Source organism: Phalangium opilio, unplaced genomic scaffold, assembly GCF_054372755.1.
Source record: "Phalangium opilio isolate 3A_F unplaced genomic scaffold, DU_Popi_V2 ptg000344l_1, whole genome shotgun sequence".
Taxonomy (NCBI): domain Eukaryota; kingdom Metazoa; phylum Arthropoda; class Arachnida; order Opiliones; family Phalangiidae; genus Phalangium; species Phalangium opilio.
In genome coordinates, this window is record NW_028324227.1 from 1,555,805 (window position 1) to 1,570,033 (window position 14,229).

General features: G+C 35.1%; 2 protein-coding genes across 2 annotated transcripts; both read right to left on the reverse strand.

Moving 5' to 3' along the window:
• Positions 1–498: 498 nt before the first annotated feature.
• On the reverse strand, positions 499–4,974 carry Hdc (histidine decarboxylase). The gene is made up of 13 exons (XM_089859785.1): positions 4,816–4,974; positions 3,837–3,881; positions 3,450–3,622; positions 3,272–3,385; positions 3,080–3,202; positions 2,885–3,019; positions 2,593–2,736; positions 2,471–2,537; positions 2,149–2,311; positions 2,010–2,080; positions 1,928–1,947; positions 1,652–1,852; positions 499–1,495 (listed from the first exon to the last, which is right to left on the reverse strand). Exons 2-13 carry the CDS (start codon positions 3,862–3,864, stop codon positions 782–784), a joined length of 1,953 nt encoding a protein of 650 aa, XP_089715911.1. The 5' UTR covers positions 3,865–3,881; positions 4,816–4,974; the 3' UTR covers positions 499–781.
• A 2,373-nt stretch (positions 4,975–7,347) lies between these two features.
• On the reverse strand, positions 7,348–14,005 carry LOC149609988 (ras-related protein Rab-8A-like). Its single transcript, XM_089859846.1, has 7 exons — positions 13,806–14,005; positions 13,647–13,707; positions 13,516–13,576; positions 13,371–13,448; positions 13,219–13,308; positions 13,034–13,150; positions 7,348–10,625 (listed from the first exon to the last, which is right to left on the reverse strand). Exons 1-7 carry the CDS (start codon positions 13,927–13,929, stop codon positions 10,518–10,520), a joined length of 639 nt encoding a protein of 212 aa, XP_089715972.1. The 5' UTR covers positions 13,930–14,005; the 3' UTR covers positions 7,348–10,517.
• Between the last annotated feature and the right edge of the window lie 224 nt (positions 14,006–14,229).

Below are 14,229 nucleotides of genomic sequence, written 5' to 3' on the forward strand. Positions count from 1 at the left end.
TGTCTGTAAACTTGTGAAATAGATCCCCCAGACGGTCTAAGAAATAAATTTAACTATTCGCTCTTCCTGGTTGCCGCACGCATGGATGAGAAAGGGTTAAATATAAACTGCTTGCTCCTCTAAATGTTTTTCTGAAAAATCACGGTCTTGGCCAAATGTTTGAAACTACCTGTACTTGAGTAATGTCATTAGTGTTTGCTCTACTATTACTGCATGGGATTTAGCGAACACCCTAGTTTAACTTTAAAGGAAAAGTTTCGGTAACATAACATTATACCTTCTTCTAAATATAAAATGAAAAATATTAAAAAATAAATTACCTCTTATTTCAAAATAATTAGAATTTAATTAGTCTTAAAAACGAGGACTACTGTGACACCCATCATTGCGTTAGATCATTTATTTATAATAAAGAGATAATTTATTTTTTAATATTTTTCCTTTCATATTTAGTAAAAGGTTGTGCTTTTAAGGTATAATTTTATGTTACTAGAACTTTTCCTTTAAGTGGAAAATATTCAGGCAATGAATATTTACGCAGTTATTTATTACACGACGTTTTCATTTGACGCAAAGAACACTTAACTCCTAAAACATTTTACGATAATTTACATTATTATTTTAACAACGGCCCATAAGTAATAACGTAATGCGCTAACATGGTACAAGTATAGGTTACACAAGAGAAATTCATCGAGATATTATTTAGTCTTATTTGGAATTAGGTCAGAGCAGGAAATACTGAAGAACTCTACGTTGAATTAACCTAAAGTTGTCAATATCAATGATTGACATTGCCCCGATTACAGGCCAATTTTCCGTGACAACATCTCTCTCCGTTTTCGCTTTTAGGCGAATAATCTTCGTCGCATTCCCTGATTGGTTCGTCGAAACTATTGTCGCTCGAGGCAAGACGACTTCGTGGGGATCCTGGAGGTAATTTAGCTCGCTGAGGTCCTTCTGGGGTAACTGGTAAACTATTTATGGCCGTTGAAGCCACTAAAGTCGTCATCAAATCCATTCTAGAATCCAGACTGTGTTGGCGATCGGCCAACATAAGTCCTCGGATCCTTCGCCTCATGACGGGACTATCCTTGGCAACCATCCTCATGCTGTTTCCGAATTTGCGAGCAAATTCCTGAACTAAATCGGCGTTCTCGAAGATGGCCACGAAGCTTCCGTTCATGACCTTCGGGGTCATTGGGCTATTGGATAACAAAAGGCTGGTTCCGAAATCTGGCGTTTGTTTCTTTATGTCTACCAGCATTGGCGCTGTGTTTTTGTGGGTGGGAGTCGAGGGGGCAAACATACGCACTATCTCGCTCGCAGTCAACTGAATGATGGACCAATCCCGGCGGATGTCAGTTTCCGTCGTGTTGGCTGACGTCACGGTGAAACGTATGACGTATTTATTTTTCAGAGCTGCGGGAACGCAATGTATCTGGCCACTAGAGTTGAGTTTCTTCAACAATTTCTCAGTCATTTCGTTTTCACCCTTGAAATATACGCGTTCAATGGTATAAAGACACAGTTCCCAAGTAAAACAATTTGTAGAAGTTCTTCAAAAGGTTAATAGCCCTAACTCAAAGTTCAACCCTGTACCACATGACAATGTTATCACCATAATTTTAAAAGTGATTTAGATTTTTACCCTCAAACGGAAAGCTACCAGTCCTAAATGTCTTTCAACTGGAACTTCGAACCGGTCGTCTGATTTCACGAGGTTTTCGAAGAGTTTGGCCAGTCTGACCCCCTTCCGGACGTGTTCTTGAAGGCCTTTCACGCCATAACTCCTAATAACGAACCACAGCTTGAGGGCGCGGAATCTCTTACTCAAAGGAATCTGCCAGTGCTGTAAAAATTCAATAGCGATTCTTAACATCTTCATATACTAACATTAATATATTCAAAACATGATCGAACGTACCATATAATCAACAGCCAAACCTACAAAAATCACGCGTGATATAAATGAAATGTTAACGTATTGAAGTGTAGCTAACTCTTACCGGAATTTTCGTGTTGAAGGTACAAGGGGTCCACATTGAATGTACGATGTACCGCGTTGCTGTTTTTGACCCTGTTTACAAATTAAAATGCTGAATTCAAATATTACCATTGCAAATGTGTAATATCTCTATTGTTTACCACATGGCAGTGCAATCGAAATGCACCATCATCCACTTTGAAGGATTAAACGCGATAGAATCGGCAAATTCGATGCCTAGAAGCCATTTTCGGTACTCTGGGCAGATGAACGAAGTTCCGGCATATGCCGCGTCAACGTGAACCCAAATATTTTCCTGCTGACCTATAAAAGAAAAAGACGTTAATTAATATTAATGACGATTATTTCGCCGATAAACAACAAAATTATATTGGAAAAATTAAACGTAGCTATGATATTATAGGTGAACATAGTGAAGGTCCAAAAAAATGTAGAAAATCTGAGTATAAAATTACGACTTACAAATGGGTCCAATTTCATCTAACCCATCGAAAGCGCATCCTCCGGTCGTACCCAAAGTTACGCAAATCTGAAACAAGAGATTTGTTAATTAAAAAAAATTGCGATCTTTCGCAGCAACTTACGAAAAATGGAATGAGTCCTTTATCCCTATCTGTGGCAATAGCATTCTCCAACATATCGATTCTCATGCTGAGTCTGTCGTCAGTTTCAATGTAACGCATCTTAACCAATCCAATAAGACCTGCTTTTTCCACCGAAGAATGGGCCTGTCAATGTATCAAATTTACCAAACGTTCATAAATTAAAACAACAAGTATACTTCGTTCTTCTTGCTCGCGTCGTGTACGAGAAACCCCCCTTTACTTTGGATTTGACATAATTTAATATAATTTTAATGGTTCGAATAATACTTACCTGATCAGAACAATACGCGACTAATCTGCTATTAATTTCGGAGTCTTCCATATCGGGTAGTTGAACTTTAACCCTTCGAATCGCGACTGTTCTTGCGGCCAGCAATGAAACGAAGGTGGCTTCGCTTGCTGTGGTCTTTAAAAATACGTTAGGAAGTCACCGTCTTCATTTAATTACAAAAGAACATTATCTTACTTGAATGACACCACCTCCGCCAGTTCCGGATTTGGTATGAAGAAAATCATCTGGCAGACCAATCATTTTCCCCAACCAATCAGTGACTATAATTTCAAGTTCCGTACAAGCTGGGCTAGAGGCCTGTTTAGTTAAGGGAAAAACTGAAAGCTATTAGACGCAACTAGATGCTAATGAAAGGATCTTTCATACCCAGGTGAATCCTAAACTACCAATGGCGTTTGCCAGCATGTCGCCTAACATCGAAGCTGGTGAGTTAAGTCCGGGAAAATAAGCGTGCATGTATGGACTTTGCCAATGCGTAATCTGCCACGAAAATATTATTCTTTTAATGCCATTGGGTAGGTTAATTATAATTGGATGTAATTACCCCAGGCATAACAACTCTTTCAACATCATTAAAAATAGTCTCCCATTTTTCTCCATAAAGGGGAGCCTCATCGGGTACCAATTGACGCATGTACCCTGGTTTAACATCAGGAAAAACGCGCCGTTCGCGTATTTTTTCCAAATAATCAGCTATGTAGTCCACCATCTCTTTACCTATGAAATTTTTATAGTAATTTATGGACGGTTTGGCGCCAAAAACCGCGGCACAAGCAAGGAAAGCTTAGAACCTAATTATTGTTTTTTTTTTCGCCCTTTTTAGATAAACTAAGTAACTTAAAGTGAAATTTTACAAAATATTAGTTTTTCAAAGAAAGATTTGAAATCATTAATGGACTTAAACACTTTTATAGCTCCGAAAATCTCTTACCTCTTATTCTGAACTCCTTTAGATCCATTTCCTAGCGTCCGGTGGCTATAAAGATAAAAGGGTTATGATGAAATTAGTGTTCGATAACTTTGAGGTTTCCAGTGTTTTTTCTATCGGATCCCGAAATGAGAATTGTCACTCTCACTACGGGTGTTATTTGATGGTTCCTCGTCAATGGATCCTTCTTATAGTGCTTTCCCTTGTTTCTAATAGCAATTTGTCTCGCGCGGATGGACCTTACTCTAACTGGAAAAAAACGACAGCGGTTTATGTGTCCCCTGATAGTCACATCTACTACTTCTGTCGACTGTTACAAGAAACCGAATAACTAAATGTGTTCATAATTTCTGGGGAATTTATAAGTGGGTTAAAAACCTAAAGACAAAAGCTTAGAGCTTGATTTATAGGTGACTTAGATACATACAATGAGGGTAAGAATAACAGGCAATATTATCTGTAGCTAACTCAAATTCAAAACACGTATGTAATAACAGTCTTGTACACGTACATAAATAGAACCTGAAACTGGAGAACAAAGAAAATGCTAAATTTGACTTCGATCATTTCTGCAAAATCGCAGTAAAGTTTAATTTATTCGACGTGTGTCATCTCTTCGTTAAAATTGTTTTGATTTATCTATTCTCCCTGGCTAATGAAAAGTTCATTATTTATAAAGGTTAAATTGTAAAACTAAATCAAATTCACTGAAATATGCACCATTCCCTTGCAAAATACGCATTTTTGAAAGTTTCATCAATCTGTGTTAAATTTGAGCTATACCGGCGCGTGGTGAACTGTCATAGCTCATTAGATTCTTGACCCGATCCGTGATAGGTCATGAAGTTTGGTCCTAAAATTCCATCTGAAGTTTCAAAAACTTATATTTGCCAAAACTATTGTTAGATTCTTGGTATACATTAAAGGATTATTGCATAAATAGAAATTTAGTTTTAAGTCATATAAGCTTATAAATACTTACCACGAATTTAGAAGCGAATTTATCAAGCAAATCGGTCACTCGCTGCTAGGAGCCCCCAAAATCCGTTAGCGTTTTTGTGTTCTAACATAAAGCCTGCTTTTCAGCAGGGTTAACCAATTAACGAAATAATTTTTAAACGTATAGCGAGAAGCTAACGCGTCTTGTCGAAACCAAATGCGGAACTGAAAGTTTCTCCAACTTTTGGACTCTTTTCGCACCGAATCTTTCGGAGTAGTTCCGGGTGTAGCCTTATGAAGATACTTTTCGAGCGTAGGCGATCCCTATTCGACCAATGAGAAGCACCCTCGATCTTTGACATCACGGGTCACTCTTATTCTTCCTGCGTTCCTCCTTCTCAACGCTAAAGTCCCTCAATGCGATTTACTGAACGGGCTACGCTATCTGATCTACAAATAATCGCGAGGAAACCTTAGAAACACGCGAATTCTCATACTCGTATTTTTTAGGGTACTTTCTTGGCCCCTCTCTGTCTTCTTTAGTTTTTGGTATCGGCTAAGACCGCAATAATTATTACAGTCAGAGAATATTTGGCCAGAGTCTGAAATGATAATTACGCAAGAGCAGTTGCAACTACGTTACGCAATAAAAAAGGCAAATTTAATTTATTGGTTTAGTTTTTATTGGAATAGCGCTTATGTTATATCATAAGTTTATGAGATATGTTCCATAAGTATGACTCTACCTATACTTTGTAATGCTAGGGACTTACAGCTCGAGCAAGTTTGAGAACGACGCGAGAATTGACTACACTCGGTTTTGCAGTCCATCGTCCTATTTACTCTGTACTAAGCCTTTGACAGCGCCTCACCAGGCGTCGATTTACCTCGAATCTATGACCTACGTCTCTTCGTGGAAAGCTCCAGTTTGTAACCAGTGACAAACTTATGAAACATAACTTATGCTGTTATATTTCAATTAAAAAACATCACGAGAGATACGATTGACATAATGGTATTTTTTGAATTATTTCATAACGCATAAAAACGTTACTATAAAAGAAAAACGGCGTTGGACACTACTTACAAGTTTCACAACATGATCACAAAATTGAGAAGTATCCGAGCCCTCGTAAAACAGCTTTATCAATTATTATTTGTTAATATAAAATTTTATCTAAGCTAAAGTGATAAATTGAATCGTGAAATTATTATACACCAGTCTGTTATCTTTATTATGAATTCCCGCTAAACAGAAATATTTATCTAAAACTTTTACGTGGGCGAAGTTCCGAAACTACTGAATTATTCGTTGAAATTTACACAATGTCGACGAAATGGCACTTATATGGGTGAATGTTTTAACTCTGTTTATAAACAGAGTATAATTCTCGTTGGAATTTAATACCATCAATTTAGACATTTCAATTGAAAGGCCGAGAGGTTTAACGTGTACCAATTAAGTGCCTTTCACGGCTGCTAGTCGAAGTTCTAATCTCTCAAGGGCTTCGCTCACAATGAGGGATGCAAAACTTAACTTTTTAACTTTAAAACAATGGCCCCGTGTTTTACTCTTTAAATTGTCTGTTAAAAATGTGTAGGGAATAAAACAATCTATAAAAAATACGATACACCGAGGGGCTAATCACAGTGTAATCTTTAAAAGATCTACCCTTGACAGTGCTAAATTATTAGAAGTAACTTAAGTAAACCAGTGCGCAGTTAATTCGAGAGTGATTAGCCCCTCGTAATGGACTTATATTTTGTTTATTAGCATTCGAAGTTAGCCCATGTAAGCTAGTTTACTTTTTAACTTTAAACAATCCTCCTTGTTCACTCTGTAATTTGTCTGTAGGGATTTTAACCAAAGAGGGTATACAGACGGGGAGTAGAAGGCTTGGCTGGAGTGTTTCTCTGAGCTTCCGGTGCGCGCGCATCTGTCTCTAGCCTCTTATTGGTTGAAATACGGTGAACCGGATATTAGGAGGAAAATATAACAAATAAATAAATAAAAAAGAAAAGCGAGAACTCCCAAAATGCCTTGCCAAATCTGCTAGCTTCAACTCCCCTTCTTTACAGCCTCTTTGCTTTAAATATCTAAAAAATACGGTAGACCGAGAGGCCAATCACGTTGTAATCTACCCTTGACAGTGCTAGCCTAAAATGATTAGAAGTAACTTAAGCAACCCTATCTCGAGAGCGAGTACCCCCACGTAATGGACTTACATTTTGTTTACGAATTCTCGAAGTTGGCCCCTGTAAGCTAGCTTCACTCTGAGCACTGATGTATTGAGGGTGAAACATTTCTACAGGCGCTCGTAGGAAATACATTAGTTTGATTCCCCTGTAAGTTGCTTTCCCCTAAACAATTAGAAAAGTTTTAAGAGCTACTTAAATGCATCAACGAGTAATTTTAATTGCATTAAAATTCATTAACACTCAACGGCACTTAACTTGAAAACAGTGGCCCGGACGACAAAATGTCATAGAACATTTTCGACTCAAAATCGCTCAAAGAACATCTATTAAAGAGTTCCAAACCTTTTGGATAAAAACTACAATAATTGTGACACAATTTTATTTAAACAAAAGCCTTTATTTTTCTTTTCTTAAATTGTATAAATATCATATTTTTGTTGTTTTGTTGTTATTTGTTTTTAGTTAATTACTTAGTAGTTATTATTAGGGGGGATTGGGTTACATTTTTGGGGGGTTAGTTTTCCAGGAAACAAGATAGAAAAAATGAATGATAAAACGCAAAGCGAGGTTCTTTTTTATTTTGGGAGAGTACGTTATTCTCTAAGGACCCCTTGTCGATTTGTGGAATGGATTCACGCCAGATAAGATGGAATTGGATTAATCCGCCTCAATTCTAGCGAACAATTAGACGCGACGGCTTTTGTTTTAGGTTACGATCTTTCCGCAGTGTCTCTGTTACATTTAACCCCATGGGTTTTTTTGTTTTTCTTTTTTAACAATTTCTTTTATACGTTTACTTTACTTTTTCCCCTATTGTTTGGCCATAGAAAAAACATTCTACCTGCTTCGGTATATGTATATATAAGTATAAAATTACGCTATTACGCGTAAATATATATATCTTCATCTTCTTATTTTTTTTTTGTTCTAAATTAGATAATATTACAAAATTATTCACAGAGTATACTGGTAGGTTTTTGGTTTTCATTATTATTATTATATTATCTTTTTTATGGAAGTATTCTTTTTTTTCTTTAATTAAAAACTTAAAGATTACGATTGAAGAAATATTAAAATTAATTGTGCAAACAAATTAAGTTTTAGTAAACTCGTTTGTTGGAGAAATTTTGATGTTAAATGAAGTAATTAATTATGATTTGAGTTAAATTTTAGGATTAATTAGGACGGGGGGGGGTAATGGATATTAAAGCATTCAAAAATTAGTCGCAACTGGTTTAGCACCTTATGGATTAAAAACTTAAACCCTACCGAGAAATACGTTAATTTACTTAATACTTCATTAATTTAAAATATAGTCCCTTTTAAACTGAGTAGTATAGACTTCAAGGGATATTCCTGGTTAGATTTTTTAATTTTGTAATCGAAAGAGTGTGAATAGAGTAATTTCTTTCCCATATACGGCAACGTCATAACCCTCTATCTCTTACCTTAGTGATATCCCCCCTCCCCTTCCCTTCCGGGGGCAAATAGAATTCTCTAGTACAAAGTTGCCCCTAACGTAGGGGATACACAGTTCACTCCCCCTCTCAACCGAAATTACTCTATTAAGTTCGTCGTAATGGCGCGTAATCTACACTACGCGTTAGGCTTAGCCACTTTATTTTAAACGCTCTTTTGACTAAAAATGAAAAATTCTAACCCGCAGTATCCCTTTCAGTGTCCCTAGCTAAGCCTAAAAGAGAGAAGAAATAAATTGGAATTGAACTTTATATTTAGCGTGTGCGTAAGAAGAACTACGTGTTAATTCCATTGTTTTAAGCCTTAGCCAATCTGTCAGTCATACCAATTAGGGTTATTTGGCCAAATCCTGAAAATTGCTTTATTAAAGAAATCATTATCGAACTATAATACCAAAACGTACAATCAAAAATTCGTTTTAGAATTGAACTGAATCGAATTGAAATTTTTAGGCTTACATTTTTTCTTATAAAAAAAAAACATTTTACAACTCTTGATTGACGCTTTCAATCGAGCAATAAATAAAACCTATTGTAGTATTTAATTTAATTATTTTTCTTATCAGACCTTATTTTAGGGAGTATTATAGTTTCATTTAGCAGTTATATTTTTTAAACATAGATTGAAACCAAGTTATCACAACATAGATAATAAAAATACGATAAATTGCAAGTACCTATGAAATACTATAATACCTTTATTTTTAAGTTTATACTATTGTAAAAAATTGTTTATAAAACAAAACGAAACGAAAAGAAAAAAAATTAAAATTATTATCTAATTAAATAAGAGATTACTCTGGCTGATGTTTTAGCGCAAAAAAAAAAATCATACGAAATTAAAATTTAATTACGTGTATTTGTTTATCTATTTAGGACTATTTTGGGAAAACAATAACTTATAAATTTTAACTAAATTTGTTCATTTTATTTTATTTTTAAAAAAGAAGAGCCGAAAAAATTAGAACTTCTTTTTTTTTCCATAAAGAGTAATATCACAATTTTATATAAACATATTTACATCGAAGATTTTTTTTGTTTTTCCATTTTTTGAGATAAATTTAAATTTAAATTTAAATGATATCAATTTTGAACGAAGAATAACAAGACCTTTATTATATTATCTGACATGGCAGCGTGACCCTGACAGTGGATTACAATTATAGTTAGAGAAAGAAATCCACAGAAAAATCTTGCAGTAAGTGGTAAATGAAACACAATCCACTACAAATTTGCAAAAAAGGTTTGTTTTCCGCAAATTGCCTTAAACACTGGTGGCATATCGTTTTTATGCACTGCTAGATTTCGTCCATTGGTCAGTTACACTACCTCTGGTACATTTGTGAAAACACCCCGTTTAGAAGCAGTTAAGGGGGCGGGGACTCTTTCTCTAATTGTAATATCGTTTGTGTTCAATAGAGCTTACTATAAAATGAATTTTTTCAGTCACACATCGAGGAAAGTATGTTACCATGGATACCAACCATGACGTAAAACACGTCGCATTACCTTTCATCGCAATAATGATTAAATAAACCCAATTTTTTTCCAAGAGCTCTATTAAACCCAGTCAACGTTACTTTTAATTTGAAATCTAATTAAATTATAATATAGGTCTTGGGATTCGAAATTTTGAAGATTAACCAAAAACAATTTGGATAAATTCGTCAATGTAATCAAATACGTGACCACTATAACAGTCGTCATATTAAGTTTCGCGTTTTACCTACCATAATGGACAAAGGATAATTTGAATTGATTTAAATATATTTCAAATTAATTATAATTTAGATCAATTGTTCACTCCTATATAAAGCCATTTAAAAAAAATCATGTTCCCATTAAATTTAAATACTTTTATTCAAATCTATTTAACCAAGAAAAAAATATATATATAGTTTATTAAATTTGTAAATACCAAGTTCACTTATCCAAGTATTTAAAAATATTTGACCTTGGGGCGGGTTTTTTTTATAACAGATGAAAAAAACAAACAAAGAAACAAATTCTGCTGGTCATTTTGTTTATGCTTGTATGGATGGTCCTCCTAATTTTGCATTCTCCGTGGTCAGAGAATCGAGCAAAACCATTTCGATTGCTTTTTACCAGGTTCGGAATTACTCTTAAGTTGTAAACCCCCAGCGCTATTAACTCTTGATGATTGATTCGTTGCCTCCTACGCAATAGGGATTGTTTTTTTTTGGGGGGGGGGGGGACGTGTTAGTTAAAATTATATCAATAGACATCCTGATATACATATTTTGAACAACATTAGATTAATTAAAAAAACGTGCGAACCAAAACATGTTTAATTATTAATTTTAAAAACTCCCCACACAATTTTAAAAACCTCAAGTCAATCATTCCAAACTTATTTTGAGAATCAAATCACTCTTGAGAAGATTATAGATAGTAAAACTCAAGGAAGCCATTATCAAAAAGTACATGACTATTATGCGGATTCAAATATCTTTATTTTGCAGAAGCTTTTATTGTAAAGGTGTCATATTATGGGGTCCTTCTTTCTGTCCCTTTTTTTTTGGAAAATACCTTTATGGACGGGCCCACTCTTTAAATTGTTAACAGGGGGGGGGACGACAAAGCAGTTATTTCTTTCCACCCTAACACAAAGGGTGATGGGGTGGGTACACGCTGTCAATTTCTCATGGAGAAAATAGGTAGGATGGAGTGGTATTAATGACGGGCGACCTGCTGCACCGAAACTCTCCCAGTGCACCTTGCTTGAGAACTAGTTCCCGCGTCTTTTATCATTCCCTACTGTAGAGTGTAGAACCCTACCTAAACGCTGAGGATACTGGGAGGACGCCGCGGGTGGGGGTATAGAGGCAATATTATAGGTAGGGGGATTTCTACTCCATCCCTCTCTCCTCCTTCAAGAATTCCTTATCTACCCTCTCCCAAAGATCTTTATATACTAAATCCTAAGCTCCCCTTGACAGTGGGCGGTTTATGCCAGCCAAAGATCCCAATCTTTAGTTTCACATGAAACTGAATAATTTATTCTTTCTCCTATGAAGGTTTTATAAGATCCACAGGAAAATTATTACGCCTTTTGGCTACTTCATACTTTCCAACGTGGTATAACATACCTTTATATAAAATCCCTACGTTGCTGGGGGGGGGGGAAGCAGAGATGAAGGGGGCGTTTCACCCTTCCCGCCAAAGGAGACCTTCCATCTCCTATTTTAGCGCCTGTGCTGAAGGCTTGGGGGATCATGAGAGTGGGCAGAGACAGTAAGGGATCAACCCCCTTGTATGTCCAGATCATAATGATACTGAGGGTTGCCTACCCCCAGATTTTGTACTGTTGCTACCTACTGTTATCAAACAAAGAGGAGACCTGGACATTTTTCTTAACATATTCTAAAAGCTTAAACAAGTCGTCCCAGGGCGAATAGAGAGAGTAGAATTTATTCATAATGCTTATCAATACGCTCCCTCCCTTTAAGGGTATGTAATTTTATACTTGGTTAAAACACCTTGTTCAAAAATGTCAATATAGGACAAGAACTTTCTAAATGTATTAAACAAACTGCTACCCAAGTCACAAGCTAGTAATTATTCTCTACTAATTATGCAGATAGATCGTGCTTCAATCCATTTAGTTTGTCAATATCAATTACTCAAGGAACATATTAAAAAAAAAGAGGAAAGCAAAGCTTTCAGTTTCAGCACACGCTCCTCTATTAGTAAAGTACTTTAGTAGTATAAAAACACCTTAAACTAATTAAAGGGGAATGAATGAAATGGCCAAATAACCATTATTTAATTGATTTAAATTAATAAAACAAAATCAAGATCATTAACAAAATTTTCCATAGGGACACTGCAGTAAGTGATAAACCCCTCCTACAAAACGTCAGATATCCACTTACCCAATCATCTCTATACCCCCACTAGCTTTCTACTTCATAAAATCCTCCACCATGCAGATGTCTATGGGAGGAGCCGACTAAGGCCCCGCCCCTTTTGCTGTTTCCCTATAAATCCTACTTTTATACAGGATACTTTTTAACCTGATAGTAGGTTTCCAACTGCCATTCTATTGATTCATTTAGCTTTGTTTTAATTATAAAAATTAACACTAATTCCACGTGAACCAAGTCACGGATAACAAAGTTGAAAAAGTTGTGGGGAACTTTGAATATTGGTAACTTTTGTTAATGTTAATGATGCTTTTAATTTATGTTTTCTATTAAAAAACCATGGTTTTCTGACCATTTCTTTTATTGTTCAATATTAAGAATTAAATCACGCTCATAAATAAACTCATGCATTTCAAAAATTTGCCACATAATCTTAGTCATCAATTAGTTCAGGCAAATGAACCAAAAACTAATTTAATTTAATTTTCTTATTTTTTTTTTTTACCTTCTGGAAAGGTCCCATTTTCCACAAATAACGGATAGAAGTTATATATAAAAATTAAATTATATCATACACTTATATATATATACGTGAACAATTTCCCCCAAATGTTATAAAAGTTTACCATATTTTTAAACAAGGCCTAAATTTTTTGATAACCCAAAAATTGTAAAAAAAAAAAAAAAAAGTACTTACCAGTTTTCTTTCCATTTTGGTTTTGATATCTCTCGCAAGTGTGAAGAAGGCTTCGTCAACATTAATGTTCTTTAGAGCGCTAATTTCCATAAACTTGACTCGAAACTCAGACGCCAACTACGCATTAATAATAATAATAATATTAAGATACCATAGATATCAAAAATAATATTAATGACACTTACATTTTCTCCTTCATCAGTTTTAACTTGGCGCCTTTCATCAACTTCACATTTGTTACCTACAATTATTCTTTCTACATCTGGGGCAGCGTGCTAAGTATAAAAGTTTTTTAATTAGAATTATATATAAATGGATTTAATTAACTTTAAACTACCTCTTCTATATTTTTAATCCACTTCCGGACACTTTCAAAGGATTTCAAGCTAGTGACGTCATATACTAACATGATACCCTTTAGATATAATGTTTATATGAGTATAAATTTCGTTTAAACTAAAAATATCCGCGGTTCTACATACCATTGCACCGCGATAATAAGCTGTTGTGATAGTTCTGAACCTTTCTTGTCCCGCTGTGTCCCTGCATTGTGTGGTTTATTATTGTTAATAAAATTAACATCTAATATAGAAATTTTAACATTCTTACTTACCATATTTGAAGCTTAATTTTTTTACCATCTAACTCGATAGTTCTTATCTTGAAATCTATTCCTAAAGGAGGAAAATTATTTCGTAAAAATCTTGACCCAATGACTCACGTCACAGTTTTAAGCCTTGGCTAAAGCGTTTTAGAGCGAACGTTTTCTTACCTATGGTCGAAATAAAAGTCGCGCTGAAGGCGTCTTCTGAAAAACGAAACAAAATACATGTTTTTCCAACTCCAGAATCGCCGATTAACAGCAATTTAAACAAATAATCGTAAGTTTTAGCCATCTCTGTATCAGAGAGGCCGTGTTTTAGGCCAAAATCTCTCGTACGTAACGCACGTCAAATCGAAAACCCTTTCATTGATATACCCGCCCACCGAACACAGATGTCAGCACTGGTCAAGGTGGTTTTAACTACAAGAATCAATGAATCATAGAAACTCTATAAGGGGAGTAGTCATTTAGTGAAAAAGTGTAGGCCTATTCCGCCTATTTTTTATTGCTCCGGTTTAATTTGACGAGATAGGGCTGAAACAGCGACCTTTTACATTTTATGCCTTTTTCCAAATTCAGTTATACATTTTTC

Bases quoted from the DNA above. Each gene is read 5' to 3' on its own strand.
- Hdc (XM_089859785.1), bottom strand. From the start codon at position 3,864: ATGGATCTAAAGGAGTTCAGAATAAGAG. The intron at 2,538-2,592 runs GTAAGTTGCTGC...CTCTTGTTTCAG, and splicing joins AAGGACTCATTCCATTTTTC to ATTTGCGTAACTTTGGGTAC. The intron at 2,081-2,148 runs GTAAACAATAGA...ATTTGTAAACAG, and splicing joins TTCGATTGCACTGCCATGTG to GGTCAAAAACAGCAACGCGG.
- LOC149609988 (XM_089859846.1), bottom strand. From the start codon at position 13,929: ATGGCTAAAACTTACGATTATTTGTTTAAATTGCTGTTAATCGGCGAT. The intron at 13,449-13,515 runs GTATGTAGAACC...TTATATCTAAAG, and splicing joins CTTATTATCGCGGTGCAATG to GGTATCATGTTAGTATATGA. The intron at 13,151-13,218 runs GTAAGTGTCATT...ATTAATGCGTAG, and splicing joins AAACTGATGAAGGAGAAAAT to TTGGCGTCTGAGTTTCGAGT.